The sequence below is a fragment of the Phalaenopsis equestris genome, unplaced genomic scaffold (genome assembly GCF_001263595.1).
Source record: "Phalaenopsis equestris unplaced genomic scaffold, ASM126359v1 Scaffold234130, whole genome shotgun sequence".
Classification (NCBI taxonomy): Eukaryota; Viridiplantae; Streptophyta; class Magnoliopsida; order Asparagales; family Orchidaceae; genus Phalaenopsis; species Phalaenopsis equestris.
In genome coordinates this window covers 130,629-153,129 of record NW_018252054.1, presented here as the reverse complement: position 1 = coordinate 153,129, position 22,501 = coordinate 130,629, and the positions used below count along the sequence as shown (strand labels likewise).

Sequence of the window (22,501 nt, the reverse complement as noted above, 5' to 3'; positions counted from 1 at the left end):
TTTGAGGATTAGTTGGAAAACACTTAATTGAGGGTAAAACACCTTAAATCATTTCAAGCACATATTAAAATGTAGGCTTCCTAGATTTTATAAGCACTCCCTAAGTCGTAGTTCATTAACCTAATTTTCTAATGAATGATGAAACTAGACACTTGACCTTAATTCACTTGACTACAACAATAAACATGAGGATACACCAAGATGTAGCACATGTTTCTAAATCAAAAAAATTAGTGAAATTCACGTCATGACTTAAACTACAGTGAAACCCAATGCACCAGGATTTGAGCTTGAATATTACACTGAAATCCTCCTGGTAATTGGAAACATTTGTTAATAACACACATGGATTATCAGACTAGAATAAGTCTAGGGCCTAGGTGGCGAGGGCGATGACGACATTGCTTATTTGTGCTTAAGCGAGGGATATGAAGTAAGATTTTCATAATAATATCTCTCATCTCAAAGACCTTCAACGAGGGGAGAGGAGAGAACTGATGATACTAATCGCCGACTCTTTGTGAGATTGTTGCTCCCGGCGCTCTTAGGTTGCCAGTACTCCTAGCCCGATTAGAATGACTAGCCTGTGAACAAAATTACTTTACAAAATATTTACAAAAATAAAATAAAATCTCTTTTGCATGTTAAAAAAAACTTAAAAAATAGATTTTTGCATGAAATTCAAATAATTTTTTAATGAAAACTTATAGAAGTCCATGATTAGTCATTTGGATCAGGGTTAAGGGCTGCCCTTCGTAGATTGTCGTATTGGTAGCTCTTGATCAAAGTCGGGAAGCAAACAGTCCAGCTCTGAGCCCCCACATTTACTAATGTCTTATACTCAGTTCTGATCTTTCATATGTGACTATGAGTTTTCATTTACTTGTGTTTTGATATAACTTTCACATACTGATTGCCTCTGTTTATTTTCTGCACGTTATTTAAATTTCCTGCAAATATATTCAGCATAATGATGTTAATCATGCAGTGATAGCAGAGGCCCAAGTATGCATTTATTTTATCAATGCAATTTTATTTATTTACTTTACAACACTTTTCTTATCTGTATATATTTACTTTATCTGTAAAACATATATCAAAACTAAAAATTACAAAACCATTTTTCAAAATTAAACACATTTTCAAAACAAAACAAAAAGCATAACACGTACTTTTGAATTTGCAGGAGTCCCTCGAATAAGGTAACCCACAGTTGCTAACAAGATCTCCGCAGTTTAAATGAGCTTAACAACTCGTTTAGACTAAGTAAATTCAAAAGAAAATAGTGGTGCCGGAACGAGGGAACCGTATGATCTTACCTGGTGTCACTCTAATCAACTTTAACCCCCCATAATGCTTGAATAATAACAAAACTTATCACTTAAACTTACCTGGTAAAACCTTTTGAATCTTAGAATTTAGAACTGCTACTTCAATAAGGAGCTTGGAGCCAACTTTGTGGTCAGCACGACAAGGAACTTGTATCAAGCAACAAGAGGATCTTCTTCAGCAATTTCTCTCCCAAGTTTAAACAATGACAAATCATAGTACTTCGAGGTAGCTCGCCCAACGCGACTTAAATCCTCACTCTTTTTAAGCTCCTGTGCAATCATGTTGTACAGCGTAAGTCCTAACTCGCCTTAGGTTCCAGGGATGTTGTCCGGTACGACATAAACTCCCTTATCTTTCCGGGTTATTTGCACAATCGGGTATTATGCAAGAGTAACTCTCAAATAATAAAACTGACAAGATTGAACACTTGCATCATCTCCAAAATGCGGTCACACAGCAGGATAGTTTTGGAATTCACTGAGTGTTCTCCTCAAAATCTGTGATATCCCCTACCTTTTCCTTCCTTTGGACTCTTGAAAATAGCTGTTCCAATTTGAGTCACTCTCACTTGCTTTTTCACATCCTACCGTGAAACCTAAACTTCGAAACCTAAACTTCGAATTCTTGCTTCGAATTCTTGAAGACTAGTACCTCTAATCATTATCGAGAGTTTTCTCAAGTGACCCAAGTCATTTAGAATGTAATTAACTATATGGGTTTACCTCTATAGAGAACTTGAAGCTTTGGTAAAATAAATTTTATTTAATCTTTGTATTAAATAGGAGAATTTGTCAGTCACACATAAAAGATTCATAAATCAAACGGATGTCACAAATTCCTCAGTCTATATGATTGGGTCCATCACCGAGGTATATACTTATCTTTTGGGAAGGTATAGTATTCTCGGTATCGAGCACGAATATATAGACAATTGGACGATTGAGATTTATTTGATTTCATTTTTCAAAAATTAAAAAACACTACTTTCAAAATTAAAACTATATACCACTTATATTAAATTAAATTTAAAAATTATTTTCAATTTCCAAAAAGTTGGCCGACACTGACGATTACCAAAAATGAAAAATGCACGAAAATCGAGAAAAACATCAAAATAAAAATATGAGGAAGGAAATAAAAGTCTCAAATAGCGTGAAAGAATGACTCACACTTTAAGATTTCATCCCGAGAACCTAAATCACTGCATGTGGCATTTGGCGGGTCGCCCAGTTCACTCCTTGTTGTGACCTCGCTACAAGGGTGGAGCGAAACCCACGGGAAGGAGGAACGAGAGAGACTTTAAGCAAAAAAAACCAAGAGTAAGGAAAGAAATCAGGAGATGGGAGGAAATTTCAATTCTCTGGAACCCTATTCGACCGAAGCCAGCAAATTGAAGGCATGAAGGTCGGGTGGGAACATTAAATTTGAGGTTAGGAATATAATTAAGATTTTAATTAAGTTAATAAAACATTTAACTTCTAAATTTCACATCTCTCAATCCCTTAAAAATTTATATGTAATATTTTTCATCAAATTGATGGATTTCATACATATAATTTTATAAAAATAATTCAATTGACTTTCAAAAGATGTAAAACATTGAGGTAATTTTAGAATTTATCGAACATTACCTGGAATCTCAAAATTGGGTGTTACAGTATATCCTTATAGATGGTATGATTTGAAGGAATAACATCATATTTTTATTTTTGCCAAAAAAAAAAATTAAACAAAACTACACATGACGTTTCAACGCTCGCCCAAAATAGCGGAAATCAACTAACATTGATCCTAGCACTCGGGTTTTAGAGGAGCATTCAATGGGTCAAAGTATGCAGTCCAATTTCGTGGTTGCAGTTCCAACTACATTTGATCTCAGTTGTACACAAAATTTAGAACCAAATCTAGATCATGATTTGGAATCAGAGCCTTCTCTTGTTGTACTCAACCAAAAAGACATGGTTGGTGCCTCTTTCATGTTAAGACTATTATCCAAATCCATCTAATCTATTATCCTTTTATGATAAACCTAATGCCGAGAAGGATGATCAACCGAACTCATAGTCTTATGACTTGGACATTAGTTTCCTAGTGTAGAAGCTCAAGTGATTAAAAGGATTGAAACTCTATTTGCTAGTAGGGGTGGAAATTAAAATAAAATATATCATCACTAACCGGTGCTCACCAAGCTTCAAGCAATATTGCTTTAAATGAGATCTAATCATGCTTTCCTCCTCTTTACTATCTAATTGTTTTTTACGGGATACATTAATTTCATCGTATTTTTCAACGACTACTTTATAATTGTTCGAAATTGTACTCATTTCATTGATTGATTACAAATTTTACTCTAAGAAGAAAATCACTAGCCCTGTCACAACTATTGAAACTCGTCTTTGTGAATTCTCTATATTATTTATTCCTACTAAGTGTTGCATGTGAGATTGAACTTATCATTCACAAATTCTTTCATTATTAATTTTGACATAAGAAACATGACAAATAGTCTAATATTGGCTCACAACCTTTCTCATTCAAGCTTGGGACAATAATGGTAGTTCTCCCTAAAAATGAAACAAATGATAACTAAAGTCAGTGTAAGAAGACTAAGTTGGACCAGTAGAAGTATGCAATTGCTAAAGATAGCATGAAAAGCATAGAGAAAAAAACAAAACAGTTCTCCTAAAAAATTAAAAAAGAATGACGTTCCTGTCTAGCTTCTTAAATTACTTGTTGCAGTATTACGTATGATGAAAAAAAAATTCAGAATAACTATCAATTAATATTCCATACCTTTGCAAGCTTCATTACAATGTTAATTGACGCCTTTTGTATGCTAGAAACTTTACTTACAATCCCTTCCTCAAGAAAGAAAGGAAGAACAATATTCATAGTTTCACTTGCATCTGATAATTGAGTAAGAGAGATGTCACACAGTCTAATAGTCAGTGAAGTTACAGAACGACACAAACTATCACCGGAAGTTCGAACAGTTTCCTTAATATCATCCATAGCACGAAAAGCGGCCGTCCAGATTCTTCTTAAATGCTTGGATACCTGAAAAGGGAAATTATCATTGGCAATCTTGTAACCTCTATAACAAAAGTTAATAGAGACATTTTATAGAATAATCAGCCATTAAAATAGATGTTGAGAAACTAATTCCTACAAAAACAAGGCATGAGTGTTTAATAAAAACATTATGAGAGTAGAAAGTGCCGGGGATGTGAAAAAGAAAGCCAAACATACTTGACTATATTTTCGGCCTTGAATAATATCTGCAAGGGCAAGACAGGAAGCTTCACGAGAACGCCAAAGTCTTGATCCAGATTGCGACAACAAATCCTCGACAATGAGGTCAAAATATTCATCAATGGCTTTCTTTGAATCTGTAATAAGAGACTTCCATATGTTTGCCATTGCATCCTAACAAAAACATTTAAGGGTTTCTAAGTAGTAGGACAGATATTCCATAGCGCTAACATGAGTTGAACAGAAAAAAAAATAACACGTTTGAATAGAAGATACTAGTTAACAAATACGTCACATAAAAACACGTTTGAATAAGGTAGATAATCCATAGAGCTAACATGACTTGAAATAGAAAAAAAAAAACGTTTGAATGGAAGAAACTAGTTAACAAATACCACACATAAAAAATTGCAGGAAAGTTCTTAAAGTTTCAATGGGATGCATAAGAATATACCAAATGGTTAAAATGACAACATAGCTAAACAAATATCAACTAGGATATAAATAAACCCTCAAAATTAAAGGATGAATATTACCAGCGGGCGCAAAATATTGAGAAGAGTTGCCAATTTTTCAAAGCAAATACATGCAGAAATAGCATAAATCATTTAATTTATTAAAATTTAAAACAAATTTGAGTAGTGAGACTTAAATTCAAAATGTTGACTCAAATCATTAAAATGTTCTATAATCCAAAATGTAGAATCAGTGATCACATGAAGGGTATTATGACTGAGGTTATCATAGATTTTTAAGTAGGGAAAAAAAAAAACATTCTGAGTCGTCAAAGCACGAGAAGGCTTGAGCTTAATTTAGTATTAAACACATAATTTTCTCTATATAGTTAGGCTTTTGTTAACTCATAAATAAGAAGCTGGGGACCGAAAAAAAAGCACAAACAAGGCACAACATAGATGTGAGAAAACTATATACCCATAGAAGTAGAGCACAATATGATATGTCATGATATCTTTTATAAATTATTAATATAAAATGTAATCAAAACAACTAAGGTCAATATTTCATAGAATAAGCATCTCAATAAAGTATCATATCATGTGCACCACAAAAAGAATCAATAAATAGAAAATTTACGATTGTCGAATCACAATTACAATGCCATATTTTATCAACTGCACTTAAATTACATTTTGTTAACAACAGACTGGCAATAGCATCCATTATTTAATATGATGTTGTTAATATCAAAATTATATATTCTACACAGACTTAAAATAAAAAATCCAAGTATAGGATCTTTAAAATAAAACAAAATGGAATTATAAAAATATTACAAAACCACAATCATTACCACTAAAAACATGCATGTTTCGTCTTTGTGTGCTTACCGACCTTGAAGCAACGCATTTCCATGTTGCATCCAAATCAAATTTTGGAGATAAATACATCAAACATGATTTTATGTGGAAAACAAAAGTTGGTTGAAGTGCCTATGCTTCACAGGCCCTCATTGATGATGGCATTTTGAGAACGTTCAAAATTTACATAAGCAAGGGAAAAGTAGCTACAAGAAGAACTATTTTAACCAAGAACAATCACTCTGATAGATTGGAGAAAATTCTTTCTCATTAGTGAAAGAAATCTTGAGCATACCATCACTTCATTAAAAAAAAATCAAATCCCATAAAAAAAAAGTGATTGATAAAAATTTTTCCAAACCCCAATGAATTGTTCAATGAAAAATAAGAGCAGGCACAGTAGATGAATCAACTCCAAACAAATAGCATGAAATTATAGGTTCATTTGAGACAGCTTTTTGGCAGCATTAATTTCTATTAGACTGTTGTAATTCTGTTTGACTATAACTTTCACGCTCTCATTTTAAAACATAGGTGGTGAAAAGATGTTTTCATGAACAAATATGCTAGAATGTGCTAGCTATGAGAAAATTGTTGGTCATCCTTTTTAAAAAGAAAATTTTATAATTACTATTGAACATATCAAAGGATGTTTCACCACAACAGTTGTACTACTACTTTTACAACCCATTGTAGCAAAACCTATATTAGATATAAGAGTTCTCTATATTTGGAGAGTAGCATATATTATTTGGCTATACACTAAAACAATGTACACATCCCCCAATAAGAAATGAGGGAATCTCTAATGAATCACAACAATATTCTCCTCTAGCATAATATCAAAATCAAGCAAGTTCAAGCTGTATCCGCAAGATACCTACCCAATTCTAATCTCGGAGGCCCACTCCAATTCATGCTCAAAAAATCCACTCTCACACATAGGCTTCTATTATGCTCACTAGCACCTGCTACATTCGTATAGTTCTTCTCATTAGTGTCGACTCTCACCAACGACAATTATAATATGATAACTTGCCTCAAGATCAATTATCACATGCACGTTGTTGCCAAATATTGCACTTGCTGCTCATCCACAACCTTTAGACATGATCACTTCATCAATCAACTAGTTTCTATGATTTGAGAAACCTCTCAAATTCTCATCACTCCGTGTACAAAGCCACTGTAAAACCCTTCTAGGACTCCTAGAAGGTGCCTTGGAAGCGGGTATTATGAGTAGATAGCTATGGAGTGGTATTAGAAAGAGAATTGGGGTTGTCGACAATGTATGGAAGGGAATCAGGGATGAACTTTACAGTTGAACATTAGATTGGAGTTCAGCGATTGTTCGGTTGGAAAATAGTGGGTTGAACAACGAAACGACAAGGTACTGGCAGCAAGGAAGTTCCACCACTTGTTTCTAACCAAGATACAAACACACTAATTGCAAAAAAAAAAAAAGATACAATAATCCAAAGAGCATAAACAGAAAACAAAATCTTACAAAACACAAACACAATAGCTAGTTGCTTAAAAAGCGACAATAAAACATACATAAGAGTTTTCTAATAGAAAAAAAACCTAATTAGAAATAGAAAAATAGGAACAATTCAGAAAGAAAGAGAAATAAGGCTAAAATAAGCAACGAGTCATGATATCGGGTGCAATAGCCTTCCAATTAACACAAGACTACATAATTTCCAATCTGGGAACTCAATGGGATCAGAAGATCCCATTTACTTTGAAATTTTGCGGATCTCAGTGGAAGCGAGAAATTCCCACATCATTTCCCTGAATAGAAGAGGTTTTTTTTTCTCTGGAAGGCTCTGGAATCGATCTACCAACATAACAAAATCATTATACTGCTACGGTTGGGGAGCCCAGAACAAAGTCTATGCTCACATCAACCTAAGAAGACTTGAATGATGTATGTTCTTTCAAAATTTGTATCGACAAAATAAATAATCGTCCTTTTTTTTTGGAATAATCAGAATTGAAACTACACATAAATAGTATTCTCATGAACCAAGTCTCTAACTATTAAATTGGTAACCTGCTTATCCCGCTCCTCATACTTGGGTGGGCTCATCCAATAAATTTGTCTGGAGGAATCAATCAGCCTAAAAATGAAATTTAAGATAACTTGAACCTTCTCAATGACAATCACCCAAGAGATAAACTATTAGCTAGGATATCTAATAGCTCCCTCAACAGGGGTTGCCCCTTTTCTGGTATTAGCTCATCAAACTTGTTATTTTCTATGACAACTAATATTACTTTTCTTAGTCTCTCTCATTAACTTAGCTTGAATTATTAGCATCTTTTCCTTATCGGTTGGAAGTTAACACTCCTCTCCAACATCTTCATTCTCTTCTGTGCCACTATTTATATCTTCAACTGCTCATTGCTTAGTGAAAGATATCCCCCTTTCATTTGGGCAATCAGACATAGTGTGACTAAAATTGTATCACTTGAAGCATTTCCTAATTGGGATGGATTTAAGAGTATTGTCAGTCTCCACATTTTCTCCATTTTGAATTGATTTCTACTCTAGTGGGGTCGGCTTGGGTGATCCACTGTGTGTAATCTTGCTACCTGATGCAATGCTTAAACCCTATTTAGGGTGGTGGACTTGATATTGTTATGTTTTCTCTCCGCCTTCAGAGCTAGGGTTTAGACATCTTGTAATGTCCAATAGAGTTATAAATATACAATGTTGTCAATGGTTGATCTCAATCCCTGCAAATATCAAGCTATGGTGCTCTATTCGAGCTCTACTAGCTCACACTTTAAAGTAAGTTGCTTAAACTCAATTGTGTACTCATTTATTGCGAGCTCTTATAGTTGCGAGAAAATCTCAAGAATATCTTTTGTCTATAACATGTTAGTACATACTTGTAATGCATCTCGTGGGCTCTAAAATTTTGATGCCTTGAACTCTCATTATTGTTGTTAACTTTGTATTTGGTGTTTCGGGTCCAATTTTACAAGGTAGATTGGATTGTAGATAAGAAACTACCTAGAGATTTCACCTTCATTTTGCGATGACTATTGATATGGGATTTGAGGTTTCCCATGGGTGCAGATTAATTAGCCCTTCTGATAATAAGAGAGCACTTTTGATTAAAACTAGTCATTAAGTATTGAACATTTAGTATATAGTAACATCAGTCTTAGAATTTAGATTATAAATTGATTGTATTTAACTTAAAGTAGTTGATGGGGGAAACGATGATGAACCTGATGGCCAACCTTTGGCAAACGAACCAATAATGGAAAGATACAAGCCTTGAGGGCAGCACAAAGCACATAATATGTGGAAACGAAAGCAATCAAGAAGAAGACTTGTTCCCATATCACGCCTAATAACCTCTGCAAAGAGTAGAGAGCACAAGACATGGGAGAGGCATAATGGGTAAACCGAAAGGAATACAAGCAACCATAATAGAAGTCTCACAATGTAATTGTGCATGAGAGACTCAGGGCAAGGGCGAGCGATGAGTCAAGACAAAAATAGCAAGGGCGCCAACATAAGCATCAAAACTGAAGCTATCAAGCTTTGCTGCAGTAACGTAAAACATGGATCAACTCTTAGATTGAAAAGCACCAAGATGCCAAACAGAAGGCATAGTTTAAAGCTTTTTTTAACATCTTTGGCTTTCTATAGCATGTTTCATTTTTTCTTTGCCGATGTAAGAGCTGATGCTTACAAAATAACTCAACATTTTTAATATTCAACTGACAATGCAAATAAAATTTGGATTTGCTTCAATGGTTCTAAGAGCCTGCTTATTTATAAAGTTAGTTTTATGCAGTATATTAATGGTAAATGTCACTAGCAACATAGATAAGTACCAAAGTGCAATGATCCAAAAATAATGCTGTAATAAAGGGGGATATAAATGGCATATGGTAGAACTCAAGAAGAACCATTATTTCAAAGCAGCAAAAGATCATGAGTGAGAAGATTTTCACATCAAAATCTGGAATGCAGGCAACCATAAGTACCATAAATTATAACATCCTAAAAAGTTTTAATCTTCTTTAAGAATAAAAAATACAATCAACAAAATTCATAAAATAATGTGAAGTCTATATATAGAGCATCTAACTCCACAATGACACTAATTCAACAATACCTTTTACACCAGTTACGGTTTACAATGATAACTTAACCAGAGGATAGTCATATTGTATGTGTGGAACAAAGAATTTAAGAAAATGTTTTAGCGCATGAGCATTTGTTATACAATCCATACAAATCGAAAAACAATATTCTGTAAAATAAAAACAAAATGGATACTAGCATGTTTACTACCTGAACATTTTTTTCAGGATCATATTGAAAGCGAACTAGTCTGGGTATCAATGCAGCCAAATGTGGCTGAAGTGCATCCCCAGCTAGCTTGGCTATCTTAGAAAACCCAAAGGCAGCACCTCTTTTGGAATTTAGAGATGCCTGATAGTTCGCAAGATCCATGAACTTATAGATTAAGTCAGGCTGCCCCATCTCATTTGCTAAATTGCAAAGCTCCTTGTAAGTGCTGAGTTTTCCTCCGCTAAGACTTTTGCCTATAGCTCCTTCCTGGAATACTTCAGAGTCCTCCATCAACTACAATCAACAAAAAAATTCAAAGCCTAAGATACTGCAAAACTTCATAGAATAAAAGAAAAAAGCAAAGAGGAAGACAGATAAAGAATGCTAAATACAAAGCTCAAATATGAAATATATAATATATCATGCCTTAATAGCCCTTTTCTTCTTCCCTGAACCTGTCAATGTATTTACTAAAGAATTAACTAGCTCTTGCTTAGTAGCCATGTCACCAAGTTCATACACAATGCTCATGCCTTGAGAAGCCAATTCCTGCGTAAGTTCATTCTGATCACCAAGGTGGTGTGAAAATGCTTCCTGACAAACCATGAAACCAGAAAATTAAGAAAAAAGTGATAGGGCAAGTCAAACTGTCACTTGTCTGATTTAAAAGCATCAGTCATTAATAAAGAATATTCAAGAGAAAAATGTTCTATTTGATACAAAATGCAAAAAAAATTAAGTTCCAGAAAATTCTATTTAAATGAACAAAAAAAAGAAAAAAGCCTTGAAAATAAAAAGATGAATTATTTTGTTTATTGTAGAAAATCATATACAGTAATTTTTGTGTTTGGATATTTCAGGAGATAAATAAAACTTACGTAGGAAGTTTTTGTTAGCTATTACGCCAAAGAAACTTGGTATTCACGAAGCAGATTTGAGTGTATACATGATTAACACCCCAGTCAGCACTCATGAAAACCCTTCACCTGTCACTAACCACTAACACCAGCCCTAATTTCACTTGCATAAATTGAAATCTCGCCATGAGGAGAAACTCAACAGTTGAAAAATAACTTCAATAAAAATTATGCACCATAGTTCCTAATATTCCTCAGATACCTTCATGAAATAGTGAAGCAATAAAATCCACTTTTAAGCAATCTAAATTAACGATCAATGGATTGATCAATGATATTTTATTAAATTTCCCATCAATTAAAAAATGCAAACAATTAAACTCATCTTCAATAGAGAAAAATGAAGAAAATTAAGTGGTAGCTGGATTCAAAACCTGACAAGCCCACTTAAAACTTGGCTGATAAAAGATGTTGGATTTCCTAGCGCGGAAGCTAGATTAAGGGTCTGTTTGGGACAGCTTAAAACCGCGGCGGCGTTTTCAAAACGTCGTTGTGATGTTTGTTTTGCATGTTTGAGCAGCGTTCTGAAAAACACAGTTTGAAATTTTCGCATAATCTCAGCCGCAATATTACCCCCGCAGTCAGTGTTTCCTTGCTGCGTTTAATCGCGAATTACTCCAGCTACCCTTCACATAAAAAATCGCGATCCGCCGCTCTCTGCCCTAGCTTGCGATCGCTAATTTTTTTCCTAACGAGACTAGATAAACAGAAACACTTTTTCAAAAGGTGTTCCATCAAGTACTATGCAAAAGAAGAATTGGAGCAACAAGATGCTCATATTCCAAGTGTTATGCTCATGAAATCTTCTTTACTCGTCTCTAGTTTGCTGATGTCTGTTTGTCTGAAGTTTGAATAAAAGCTTCAAGAACTATGTGTTGTGTTACTATGAGTTTGTTTGAATTGTTCGTCATGTTAAATTGCTAGTTTTTGGATGAATTTTAAGTCTGGAGATCTAATTCTGATATAATAAATTTGATTGTAAAACATTAGCTACATCATAAAAATTTGTGAGAAGTAGTAAGAAGTTATACAGTGAAATATAATTGCATAAGTTAAAATTTATTGCATAGGTTCTGAGTGAGCCCAAGATTTATCCTTTTGAAATGATTGGGTAAATGTGCGGCCTGTTTTTGTTCCGCTCAATTCGACGTAGAAATTTTACTTTTTACATTTATACCAACCAAATCTCATATTCATTTTTTAAAAAACAATATAAAAAATTAATATGAAAAGGAAATAAACAAATATTATTATATATAAAGTAAGTTTTTTCTTGCAATGATGGACATGAAAGCTTTTTGTACAATTGAATACTTGCAAAAGGGTTTCGTTCCTTCTGTATATTTATATTGAAATCTATAATTCAAATGTTTAATTTTATGTTTGTGTATCGATAGAGTAAGTCTATATTTATATTGAAGTCTATATTTTTTGTTCTTTAATAGGTTTGTAGATAGTCTCCCTTAAGTGAGGAGCATATCTTTTTTTTCCTTGAACTGTTTTCTAGTGTTTTTTTGGATTTTAGTATATTGAATGTGTTCTCATTATATTACTGTTGCAAATAGTTCCACTGCGTGTGGCCGAAATGGTTATGTTTTCAAAAACAGCTGCAAATCAACTATTCTCAAACCGCAAAAACCAAATAATTTAACAGTTTATTCAGTTCAGGGGCATAATGGTCATTTATTTAGAAACAGCTGGAAATCAGTTGTTTTCGAAACACACAAACCAAACATGCAAACATCTTATTAGAATCAGCTGCAGATACGCAGCTTATCAGAATAAGCTGCTTATCAACATAAGCTGAATAAGCTGCAGCTGCCCCAAACAGACCCTAATTAATGGAAAAATGTTTCCTTACTGAATAAACAGATATAGGTTTATTTTCAACAAAACCTTTTAATCAAGCTTCCATCAAAAAATTTTATTAAAGCTAAACGTGATCTATTTTAAAATTACCAGTAAAATATGAAAAAAGAGTATGGCACAATCTGAATGGCGGATACAACATAGTTTCATTTTGCCAATCACGATGCAGAAAATATGAGCTCAGATACATGGGATTGTGAGGTTGTGATTTGGAGATTGTAGCAAGCCCGGGAGGCTAGAAAGTAGAATGACAGCGATAAAACAATAGTAGTTTTTTTTTGGGGGTGCAGCAAGGTGGGCGCAGGTTTGGGAGGCAACGACAACACAAGGGAAAGGGAAGGTTGGTTTTGGAAGGCAACAACTGGTGTGTGTGGAGTTCTGGAAGGGGGCAACAAATTGGACTGTGAGAAATAGCTATAAGAGTTGTTTGGCGACTGCAGCGGGGGAAAGGAGGGCAAGGAGGCAGCAAATTGGTTGACTGTTGGATGGAAAACACCAGTGCAATGCTAGGAGACTGAGAAGGGCAGCATAAAGGTGTGGAGACTGCGGAAACAACTTAGGCACCGCTCTCCGGGTTTGTGAATGTTGTGTAGGAAGGTAAAGTCAATGATAGCCACTACCTCCAAACAAGAAACAGCCAGAGCAACACTCACCCTTGGATACAACCCTAGAAGGGGAAATCGGAGACTCCCACGACTGTCCGGACAAAAGATACAATAGAAATTGAAAATTTAAACCCTAATACAAAACGTATGTAAGAAAGGACTAGAAAGGAAAAAAAAAATAAAAGAAAATATGTTGAAAATTGGAAAGGAATCTAAAAAGAAGTGGCTCGATCCAGCTCCGCGCCATTTGTGAGACTTGAATGTTACACATGATCCAAGTTGCGAGAGACGTCGGTGTTAGTCTTCTCGGGTTGGAAGAGTTTCAACCTCATTCGTCAAAGTTTTTGTATTCATATAGTATGACGTCAAGTCGACCACGTTGAAGGTAGCGGAAAGGACATAATCTCATGATACTTCAGTCATGGAGGCATTACCAATCCAAAGCATATCATGATATAATAAGTATACATCTTTTTCTAGCACAACCTGAGTTGGAGCTGCATAGAAAAGTAGTTTTTCATAAAGTAACTCTCGAGTCATTAAATTTATAATTTGACCTTCAAATCCCCGTACTCGCAATTTTGATCTAATGAAAAATACTTTTAAAGAAACTAACACTGGACTGAAATATGTGGCGAGTTGGGTAATTCTCAATAGCAACTACTCAGAAGATGCCTCCTCTTTTTCTTTGAAAGGACCTGGATTCCATTGTAAAATGTTGTTTCCCACGAAGCTCCAAAGGCAATTTTAAACACTGCGGGTCATCCCTCATATGTGATCATCTATTGGTCGATACACAATTGAATAGAATTTAATACCGAAATGACCACATATGATATTCCATAAGAAGATCAAAAGCATCTCATCTCTAATATGTTAAATCTCTCTCAATAGGAAAAACTTAGTAGATAGACAATTTATCTAAAACTTCTAAAATTCTTGCTTGTGTCTAGTATCATCTCTTCAAATTCATGACCTCTTTGTGCATCTCATAACAATTCAGTTGATGCTTTTCTAAACACCTGCAAAAAGGTGGTTTGAAGGACCACAATCTCATATTCTGCATGAAAGTATGTTGCCTCAGGATCACTCCCTTTTATAAAATATATTATTAACTCCGTTAAGGCATCTCTCATTTTAGCTCAAATTATATACATCTCTCCATCTTATAAGTTGATAGATGGTAGTCCTCCTTTGTGTCCACACTTTTTCCAATGTCTGTTGTGTCACTGCTCATTTCTTCAATTGTTTTCTACTTAGTGAAATAAAGCGTACACTTGTTTGGACAATCCGATGCACTCTGCCCAAAATCGTGGCAATTGAAGTACTTTCTTGTTTGGAGAATTTTGGAAATGTTGTTTGGCTCCACCAATTACCCACTCTAAATTAGTTTCTCGGGTAGGGTCAGCTTGGATGTTCCCTTGAGTGTACTCTGGATGTGTGATACTAGTGTTGAACTTTGTTTGTATTGTCCCTCCACTTTTGAAGCTAGGATCTAAACATTCTTTCTTTAAAGAATTAGTAAGTACCGGTGTTGTATCTCTTGTTTCATTTTAGAACATGTAATACTTTTTACTCTTCTCTTCTCGTTGCCGAACAATCAAGTTCTTCCACCACAAAGCTGCACTCTTTTTCAACTTGTCGGCACCTAGTTTCACCATTTTGTTCGATTGAACATTTAGATAGTCAAAAGCATATTTCACGATCTGGAACTACTCGATGAACTCTTCTGGATCCAAGTGACCATCAAAATATGGCAAATCTACCTTTGTTTCAAGATCGTGGCTTCATCTCTGGAATTTTCCTGGAGAAATAGATTTACCGCATTCTTTCGATCTTGCAAGTCATTATTGTGGCTACGGGTGTCCCTTCCATGAAGAATACATATTGCATTAAAATTCAAAACTAAAGGAAGCATACAAGTTATGCCCAAAAGGGCTCAAAAAAGGCAAAAAATGGCTATGCCCCATGGACATTGGCAAAATTGTCAAGGTCCTCTCGTAAGACAAAAGAGAGGATCTTGCTCATGTACATTCATTAAAAAAAATCACTATTCAAAGTATTCTTTGCAAAAGTATGGGTGGCTATATGGCTTTCTCTATTTGTATGGATAAACAAATCTTGCTTGAATTTAAGTAAGAAACTAATATTTTGATTTTCGGGTAATTATATTCTAAATTATTTTGTCATATCTTCTTGTCCATCATCTCTTTAAGAAACTTGATCACCTTGTAATTGTGCCCCTCAATGATGAGACCCTTGCTTTGCTCATCCCAAATAATAATTCCAATCTCCGCAAGATTAGAGGGAAGGAGAGCCCTCTCAACAAAGGTAAATAAAATTGCAAAAAAGTTGGGCAGAAGGGATATCAGTAGTCTTGCCATTTATAAACTGCCCCAACGAAACCTTCTCTCTGGGCCGCAATTTCAACTACGGGTGACCCTTACGGATTGCCTCCTTCTGAATGTGGTGAGCTTTTGTGGCAATCCGAGGATTTCCCGTAGCACCTCTTCCGTGTTAAGTTCCTAAACGTCTCTTTCCGGATTTCTCAAAAGAGCATTATATCATTTCCTCCCAATAAGGTCTTTGGCTACTGTCCCTTTGGTGGCATGCTTAAAGTTTGGGTTTCGCTCGGTAGAAGGTGCACGGGTGATGAAGGGTAGAAAATAATTTTTTTTGAGTTAAGTAGTGGAGGATTGAGATAACCCTAGGATGGGAGGGTTAGGCTACCTCGGATTCTAATAAATCAAGAGTTAACCCAAACAACAAAAGAAAAGTAAATATTATTAATGAAAGCAATGTGATTACAAAAAAACACACCTGAAAGGGAAAAACATAGCATACACGGCACACATACGTCCCCATAATAGGTTGATCCAGGCATGGTGGTCGATAATAGCAGTAGTACGAGGATTGTGGGTTTCTGGTTTGGGGATGGCAGCAAGCCCAGGGATTGGACAGTGGAATGACAGTGATAAAATAGCATTAGCTACCGCTTGGGGTGACAGCAAGATAGACGCAGTTTTGGGAGGCAACGTCAACGCAAAGGAAAGGGAGGGTTGGTTTTGGAAGGTTTAGATAAGTGCAATTTCTTTATACTTCTTCACAACGTGGCTTCCCAATTTTTGTGCACAGCTCTCTTTATAGGATAGCTTTTTTGTGAAAGATCTACAGGACAGTCATCCCTCGCTTCCTTTTGTTATATAGGATAGAAATTTTGTGGGGTTGCTACTTAGCAGCTTCTTTTATTTTTGGCTTTTGGCACCTTTTTAGCCTCCTTTTGTAATTTTTATTTTTATATTAATGCAAAATGAACAGTCTTGGAAAAAAAAGGTGGGACAACTAGTGATGCAAGAAGGTGGCGAGTCAGCTTCCTCCCTAACCTTTCTTTTATACTAATCTCAACAAACCCTGCAATTTAAAAACCCTTTTGTACTTGATTCATGAAAATATTTTCTTTTATACACTCACATACCTGAATTTCTGGAAGAAGATGCTGGATCTTAGGATGATGACCACAGTACATGGTTAACGAAACTAACCAGACAGTACCCACACAACATTCCTCTTTCCTGTTACTATAAAGAAGCTCATCAAAAAGTTTCTTTATTATCATTTCTCTTGCCAATGCACGAGACTCATTGTCAACATTAAGCTCAGAAGAGCTCCATCTCATTGAAGCTGAGGACATTTCACCGGAAAGATAATTATATGTCTGAGAAAGGGATATATAATTTGTTTTCAATATCTCATCTCCCGTCACAGGTACACCTCCCCATATAAATGATAAAGCCTCACCAGCAGCGAAGAGTACATCTTCAACCTGAATATGCAATTAGTACAACTTCGGGGCTAAATTAACAGCTACTAAATTCGAAAAATTAGGAATTCTCAAAAGCAAATTTTGCTATCCACAAGGATTAGATGATGCATACCTTTGACCGAGAAAGACCAAAAATTAGATCAAGAGCAATTTTCAAGTGAGATATCGATGCCTCCTTCACTGAAATATGACCAAGAGCAACAACAATCCTCTGAATAGTTTTGATATCATTCCCATCAATCAACTTTTTCAGCTTTTCATGCAAAATTGGTAATACACCGCCTGTGAATGTAAAATGTTGTTCAGTATAAGAAAATACCACGGACAGGAACAAAGGATCATGCCTCTTCTAGAGAGAATACAGTATCGAGAAAAGGTTACCTGAGACTGTACCATGATTGATATCAATTGGCAAAGGATGGCGTAGCCCAATATGACCAAGTGCTTCCATAGAAACTGAAGTTAAAGCAGAGCTTTCTAACTCAACCACACTCACAAGATGGTCAACTATGCTTGCAAACAGTGACTCTGAAATCTGAATGGAATAATAGATTTCTCAGCATTAATAAACAAGAAAATTAAAAACCATGAGAGAGACTGAGATTGTAAATCCAAGAATATGACCATTTAGAACAGAATAAAGGATGGCACATATTGGTGACAAAATAGGATGGCTAATACTCAAATTACTGTAGTTTTGGAAATCAATTGTGCCACTTTGGCATTGGTATAGACCATAACATATGCTAATCATATAATTGTTTTGATAAACAAATTAATCAAAAGATTGCAAAATTAGCTCTATAAGCATCACGAAGAATAACTTTTGACAGAAAGGAATTTTCAACATGCCGGGCGATCTTTATACATGTAAGAAATAAAATAAACATTTGCTGCTGAGGAAATTATAAGCTTCAAGAAGGGCGGATTGCCAATTTATGAAAAAAGCAAAGACAGGCCGAAATGACACAAAGCAATAAAAAAAAGCAAAATATTGCATAACTTCAACGGCAAACAAAATTGTTATCTTACAACAACGATCGACTGAAAATACTCATTAAAGGGCTTCAAGCAATATAAATAAGATGGAAAGGGATGCATGCGTGTGTGTGTGTGCTCGCGCGCGCGTGTGCACATATGTATGTGCTTATGTATGCGTATTAGTCAGTAGTATTTTCTTGATAATATAGTTGCTGATTTTCAAAATTCAGCGGAATTTTTTTATTGATATTAAAAGAGAGTATAAATACTCTTACATGAATCCTAGAGTATGAAAGACAAAAAAAAGAAAATAATATGAAAGGAAAAATATAACACTTAAAACTCTAATTAATCAATTCCTAACAATAACTTGAAGATAAAGGAAACAACATAAATTAAAAAAGTAAAAAAAAATGAAAGAAAATAAATACAATCCTCATAACAACATAAAATAGGAAAGCATAAAATAAGAAAGGAAATTAATCCAATCCAAGAAAATAGATCTAAAATAAAAAAAGAAATAAATCGAATCCAAGAAAATAAATCTAATCCTCATAACTTCTAACAGGAATAAATTATTTCTTAATATAAATTCTAAAACTCCCCTCTCAAGTTGACATATCGTTGACAACCATGTTTAACTTAGATCTGAAAATATCAACCAATGGGAGGAAAATTCTTTGTGAGTTAAAACTTGAAGTCTTCATCTCATACTTGGTAATCAACTACAAGAGTATTTAGGGATATTTTTAGTTCATTGTAGTTGTTATAACAATAGTTTCTACAGTGATTGTAGGTAGGAAAAAGGCTCCTACAAATAATATAGCAGGAAAGCTTGCGGGGAAGTAGACAATCAACAGATAAAACTGACTTCTAGTTGACTGCGGTTGCCTTTGACTACAGTTTCTACAGTGTCTGCAGGTGAGCAGAAGACTTCTACAAGTAATATTATAAAGAAGACTGCAGAGAAGTAGTCAATCTACAGCGAAAGCTGCAGTGTATGGCTACAAGAAAAAAGAGAACACTTGAACTGAAAGTTGCAGGGCATGGCCTGTAGATAAAAAGAAAGAACACCAGTAGAGAAAGCTATAAGGTATGGCCTGAGAAAGGACCTCTACCAGTAAAATAGCTCCGAATGAAGGCTTGCTGCAGGAAAAAACTACAAAGGAGGGTCTGTTGTAGGAAAAAGCTCCGAAGGAGGGTCCGCCACAGGAAAAAGCTCTGAAGGTTGGGCTATGATATGAAAAAAACCTCGATGAAGGGTCGGTTACAAAGAAAAGCAGCGGAGGTTGGGTTGCAGTACAAAAAAAGCTTCTGAGAAGGGTCTGCTGCAGAAAAAAATTTCGGAGGGTCTGCTTTAAGAAAAAACACCGGAGGAAGGCCTGCTGAAGGGAAAGACAACGAAGAAGGGCCTGCTGTAGAAAACACCAACAGGGATGCTTCCGGCTGAGAACTTCTACCCGGATGAAAACTTTAAGCTCCTGGCAGGTGGAAAAAAGAAAAAAAAAATTTATAAGGGAGAGAGAGAGGGATTTCCTTTCGAAAGAGAGGGATTTCTTTCTACTGAACAATTGATCTTATTCCTGAGAAGCTCTATCTGGTATCAGATGAGACAACAAAGAATCACTTGGAGGTGAGATGGAAACATATCATGGCCAACCAGAAAACATAAGCTGAAAAAGTAAACAGTTTGAAACCATAAAATAAGAATCTCTCAGAAATGGAGAAGGAACTTTCAGTAATGGTGGGAATTACCTCAAACCCCGATTTGGTGAAACAGAAGTAGCACGGAAGTAGAAAAAGATTGCCCAAACAGCTCTCTTGTGCGAAGCTAACCTCACAACCGACGTTGATATGTACGGTGAGCATTCCAATGAATTAAAATTCAAGTATAAGCTCAAACAAACCCCTCAAAAGCCAAACAACAAAGGCCGCGCTGGTAGTGCAAACATGTTATAAGGCAAAGTAGTGACAACGATGAACGAAGAAGCAAACATGGAATGGTCAGATTTCTCATGGGCTTCGGAGATTCGTGACCTGATCCTTGTATAGAATACCAAGTTATGAATATTTCCAGCAACATATCTATCTAGTTGAATGATCAACAAGCCCAGATGTTCTTTCCCATATAACGGATAACAAAGCAGATATTGTTCTTGAAGAAGATGATGATGTGATGATGATGTTATTGAGAGATTGCACGCTGCTTTAGGATGCTCCAGCAGCAAATATCCAAAAAGCAAGAAAAAAAATCCGGAGAAAGGGATATGGGCCTCCAGGCAGTCGGAACTTCCTCAGCAAGGAGATGCAATTCAAGGAGATGAGGAGAGACGCGCCTACAAGAAAGTGTCAATGCAGAGGAAGTCCTACTGGGGAAATCTAGCAAGAAGGGGCCGGTAGCTAGAAAAAATAGTTGTTGGCGGTCTGCAAGAGGTTCCAGCAGCTAGTTCTTGTAGTAAGGAGTTTCGAAGGCTAGGTCCTCTGGTGTTAGGTGTTCCAGCAACTAGAGCTTGCAGGGAGAGAGCTCCGACAGCTAGGCCTGCAGGGAGAGGAAATTTATGATAGAAAAAATTGAAAAGAAGAGGGAGGAAGGGCTTGCAGCAGGACAAAGATTGTCGGCTGCAAGGAATAGGAAGTTTTCGGCGACAAGACACCTTAAGGTTTGCTTCAAGGCTCTGGTGTCATATTGATTTTCAAAATTCAACGAATTTATTTTATTGATACGAAAAGATGGTATAAATATCCTTAAATGGATCCTAGAATAGAAAAGACAAAAAAAAAAATAAAAAAATAACATGAAAGAAAAAATATAACACCTATATCTCCAATTAATCAATTATTAATAATTACTTGGAGATAAAGTAAATAACATAAAATAGGAAATCATAAAATAGAAAAAGAAATAAATCAAATATTCATGACAATATAAATTAGGAAAGCATAAAATAGGAAAGGAAATTAATCCAATCCAAGGAAACAAATCTAATCTAAAGAAATAAATCCAATATACATAATTTATAACAGGAATAAATTACTTCCTAATATAACCTCTAACAAGTAATTAAGGCTTAAGCAATTGAATAACTAATAACTTGAGCATTACATGCAAAGTGCAGTAAACTTTGGGCAGAATAGACTCAAGATGGAGGATTAAAAATCTTTAGGTTACAAATAATGTATTAGACAAGATGTCAACACAAAAAAATCCAATAAATAATATCAATAGAATGAAACAATGCATAACCTACATAGACGAGCACAAGAAGAAAAATTTAAGATGTTAAACCACATTTCACATGACAATTTTGTATTTTTCCTAATTTATCATACAATAAGGATGAACTTAGCATCTAGTAGGTATTTATAGCAAAGCACATCATATATTCACACACTAGGTAGAATGAAGCTGATATTCTAGTCACATATTCACGCACTAGTTAGAAGGGAAGCCTAATAATCTAGCCGAATTGATTATTTGTCATTTAAAAAAGTTATTATCAGTCCCAAGCTGAAGTGAAAGGTTGATGTTAAGCTGACAGGCGAGTGGAATACTTGTGACAAATCATGAAATAGGTCCTAAGTTTAGGTCACAGAATTTTAAATTCAAAATCAGTCCCAGCAGCCAATAGACATAGAAATCTTCATAATTAAGGATATTAGGGGAAAAAAAAAGTATATCATTTTCAACTTAAAATAACATAAATAACCATAGTGAATGGAAAATTACTTTGGGAACTTCCCTCATGCACTCTGCTACAACGTACCCTATGGTGCACAAAAGCCCATGGTGATTTTCAAACCTGCATCATTAAGAAAATGTAAGAGTAGAATGTTAAAACAGTCCTTGACTATTTACATTGGATCATTTTAGTACTAGACTCTTTAAAAGTGTCAAATTAGCCTCATTTTAGTCCCAGGGTCTTTAAAAGTGTCAAATTAATCTCCATACTCCTTTAATATGGGCTAAAACAATTACCATGGAGGAATATTTTAGCCACGACTATTCAGCTACCATTAAAAAATTTTGGTGACTAAATTGGCATATTTATAGATGCTAGGGGTAAAATGACTCCCTACAAAGA

At 35.1% G+C, this 22,501-nt stretch overlaps 1 protein-coding gene across 2 annotated transcripts in view; it reads right to left on the bottom strand.

Annotated features, from left to right (window-relative positions):
* LOC110038840 (proteasome-associated protein ECM29 homolog) overlaps positions 1 to 22,501 on the bottom strand; it is a 192,424-nt gene that overhangs the window by 80,260 nt on the left and 89,663 nt on the right. Inside the window, exons 17-24 of one of the 2 annotated variants that reach the window (XM_020743756.1) lie at positions 22,147 to 22,219; positions 17,820 to 17,973; positions 17,551 to 17,720; positions 17,091 to 17,438; positions 10,651 to 10,818; positions 10,225 to 10,518; positions 4,582 to 4,758; positions 4,126 to 4,389 (exon numbers count right to left, since the gene is read on the bottom strand). In XM_020743756.1, the coding sequence (XP_020599415.1) occupies positions 4,126 to 4,389; positions 4,582 to 4,758; positions 10,225 to 10,518; positions 10,651 to 10,818; positions 17,091 to 17,438; positions 17,551 to 17,720; positions 17,820 to 17,973; positions 22,147 to 22,219 (1,648 nt within the window). The remainder of the gene's footprint in view (positions 1 to 4,125; positions 4,390 to 4,581; positions 4,759 to 10,224; positions 10,519 to 10,650; positions 10,819 to 17,090; positions 17,439 to 17,550; positions 17,721 to 17,819; positions 17,974 to 22,146; positions 22,220 to 22,501) is intronic. The other variant, XM_020743757.1, reaches the window with a different exon arrangement.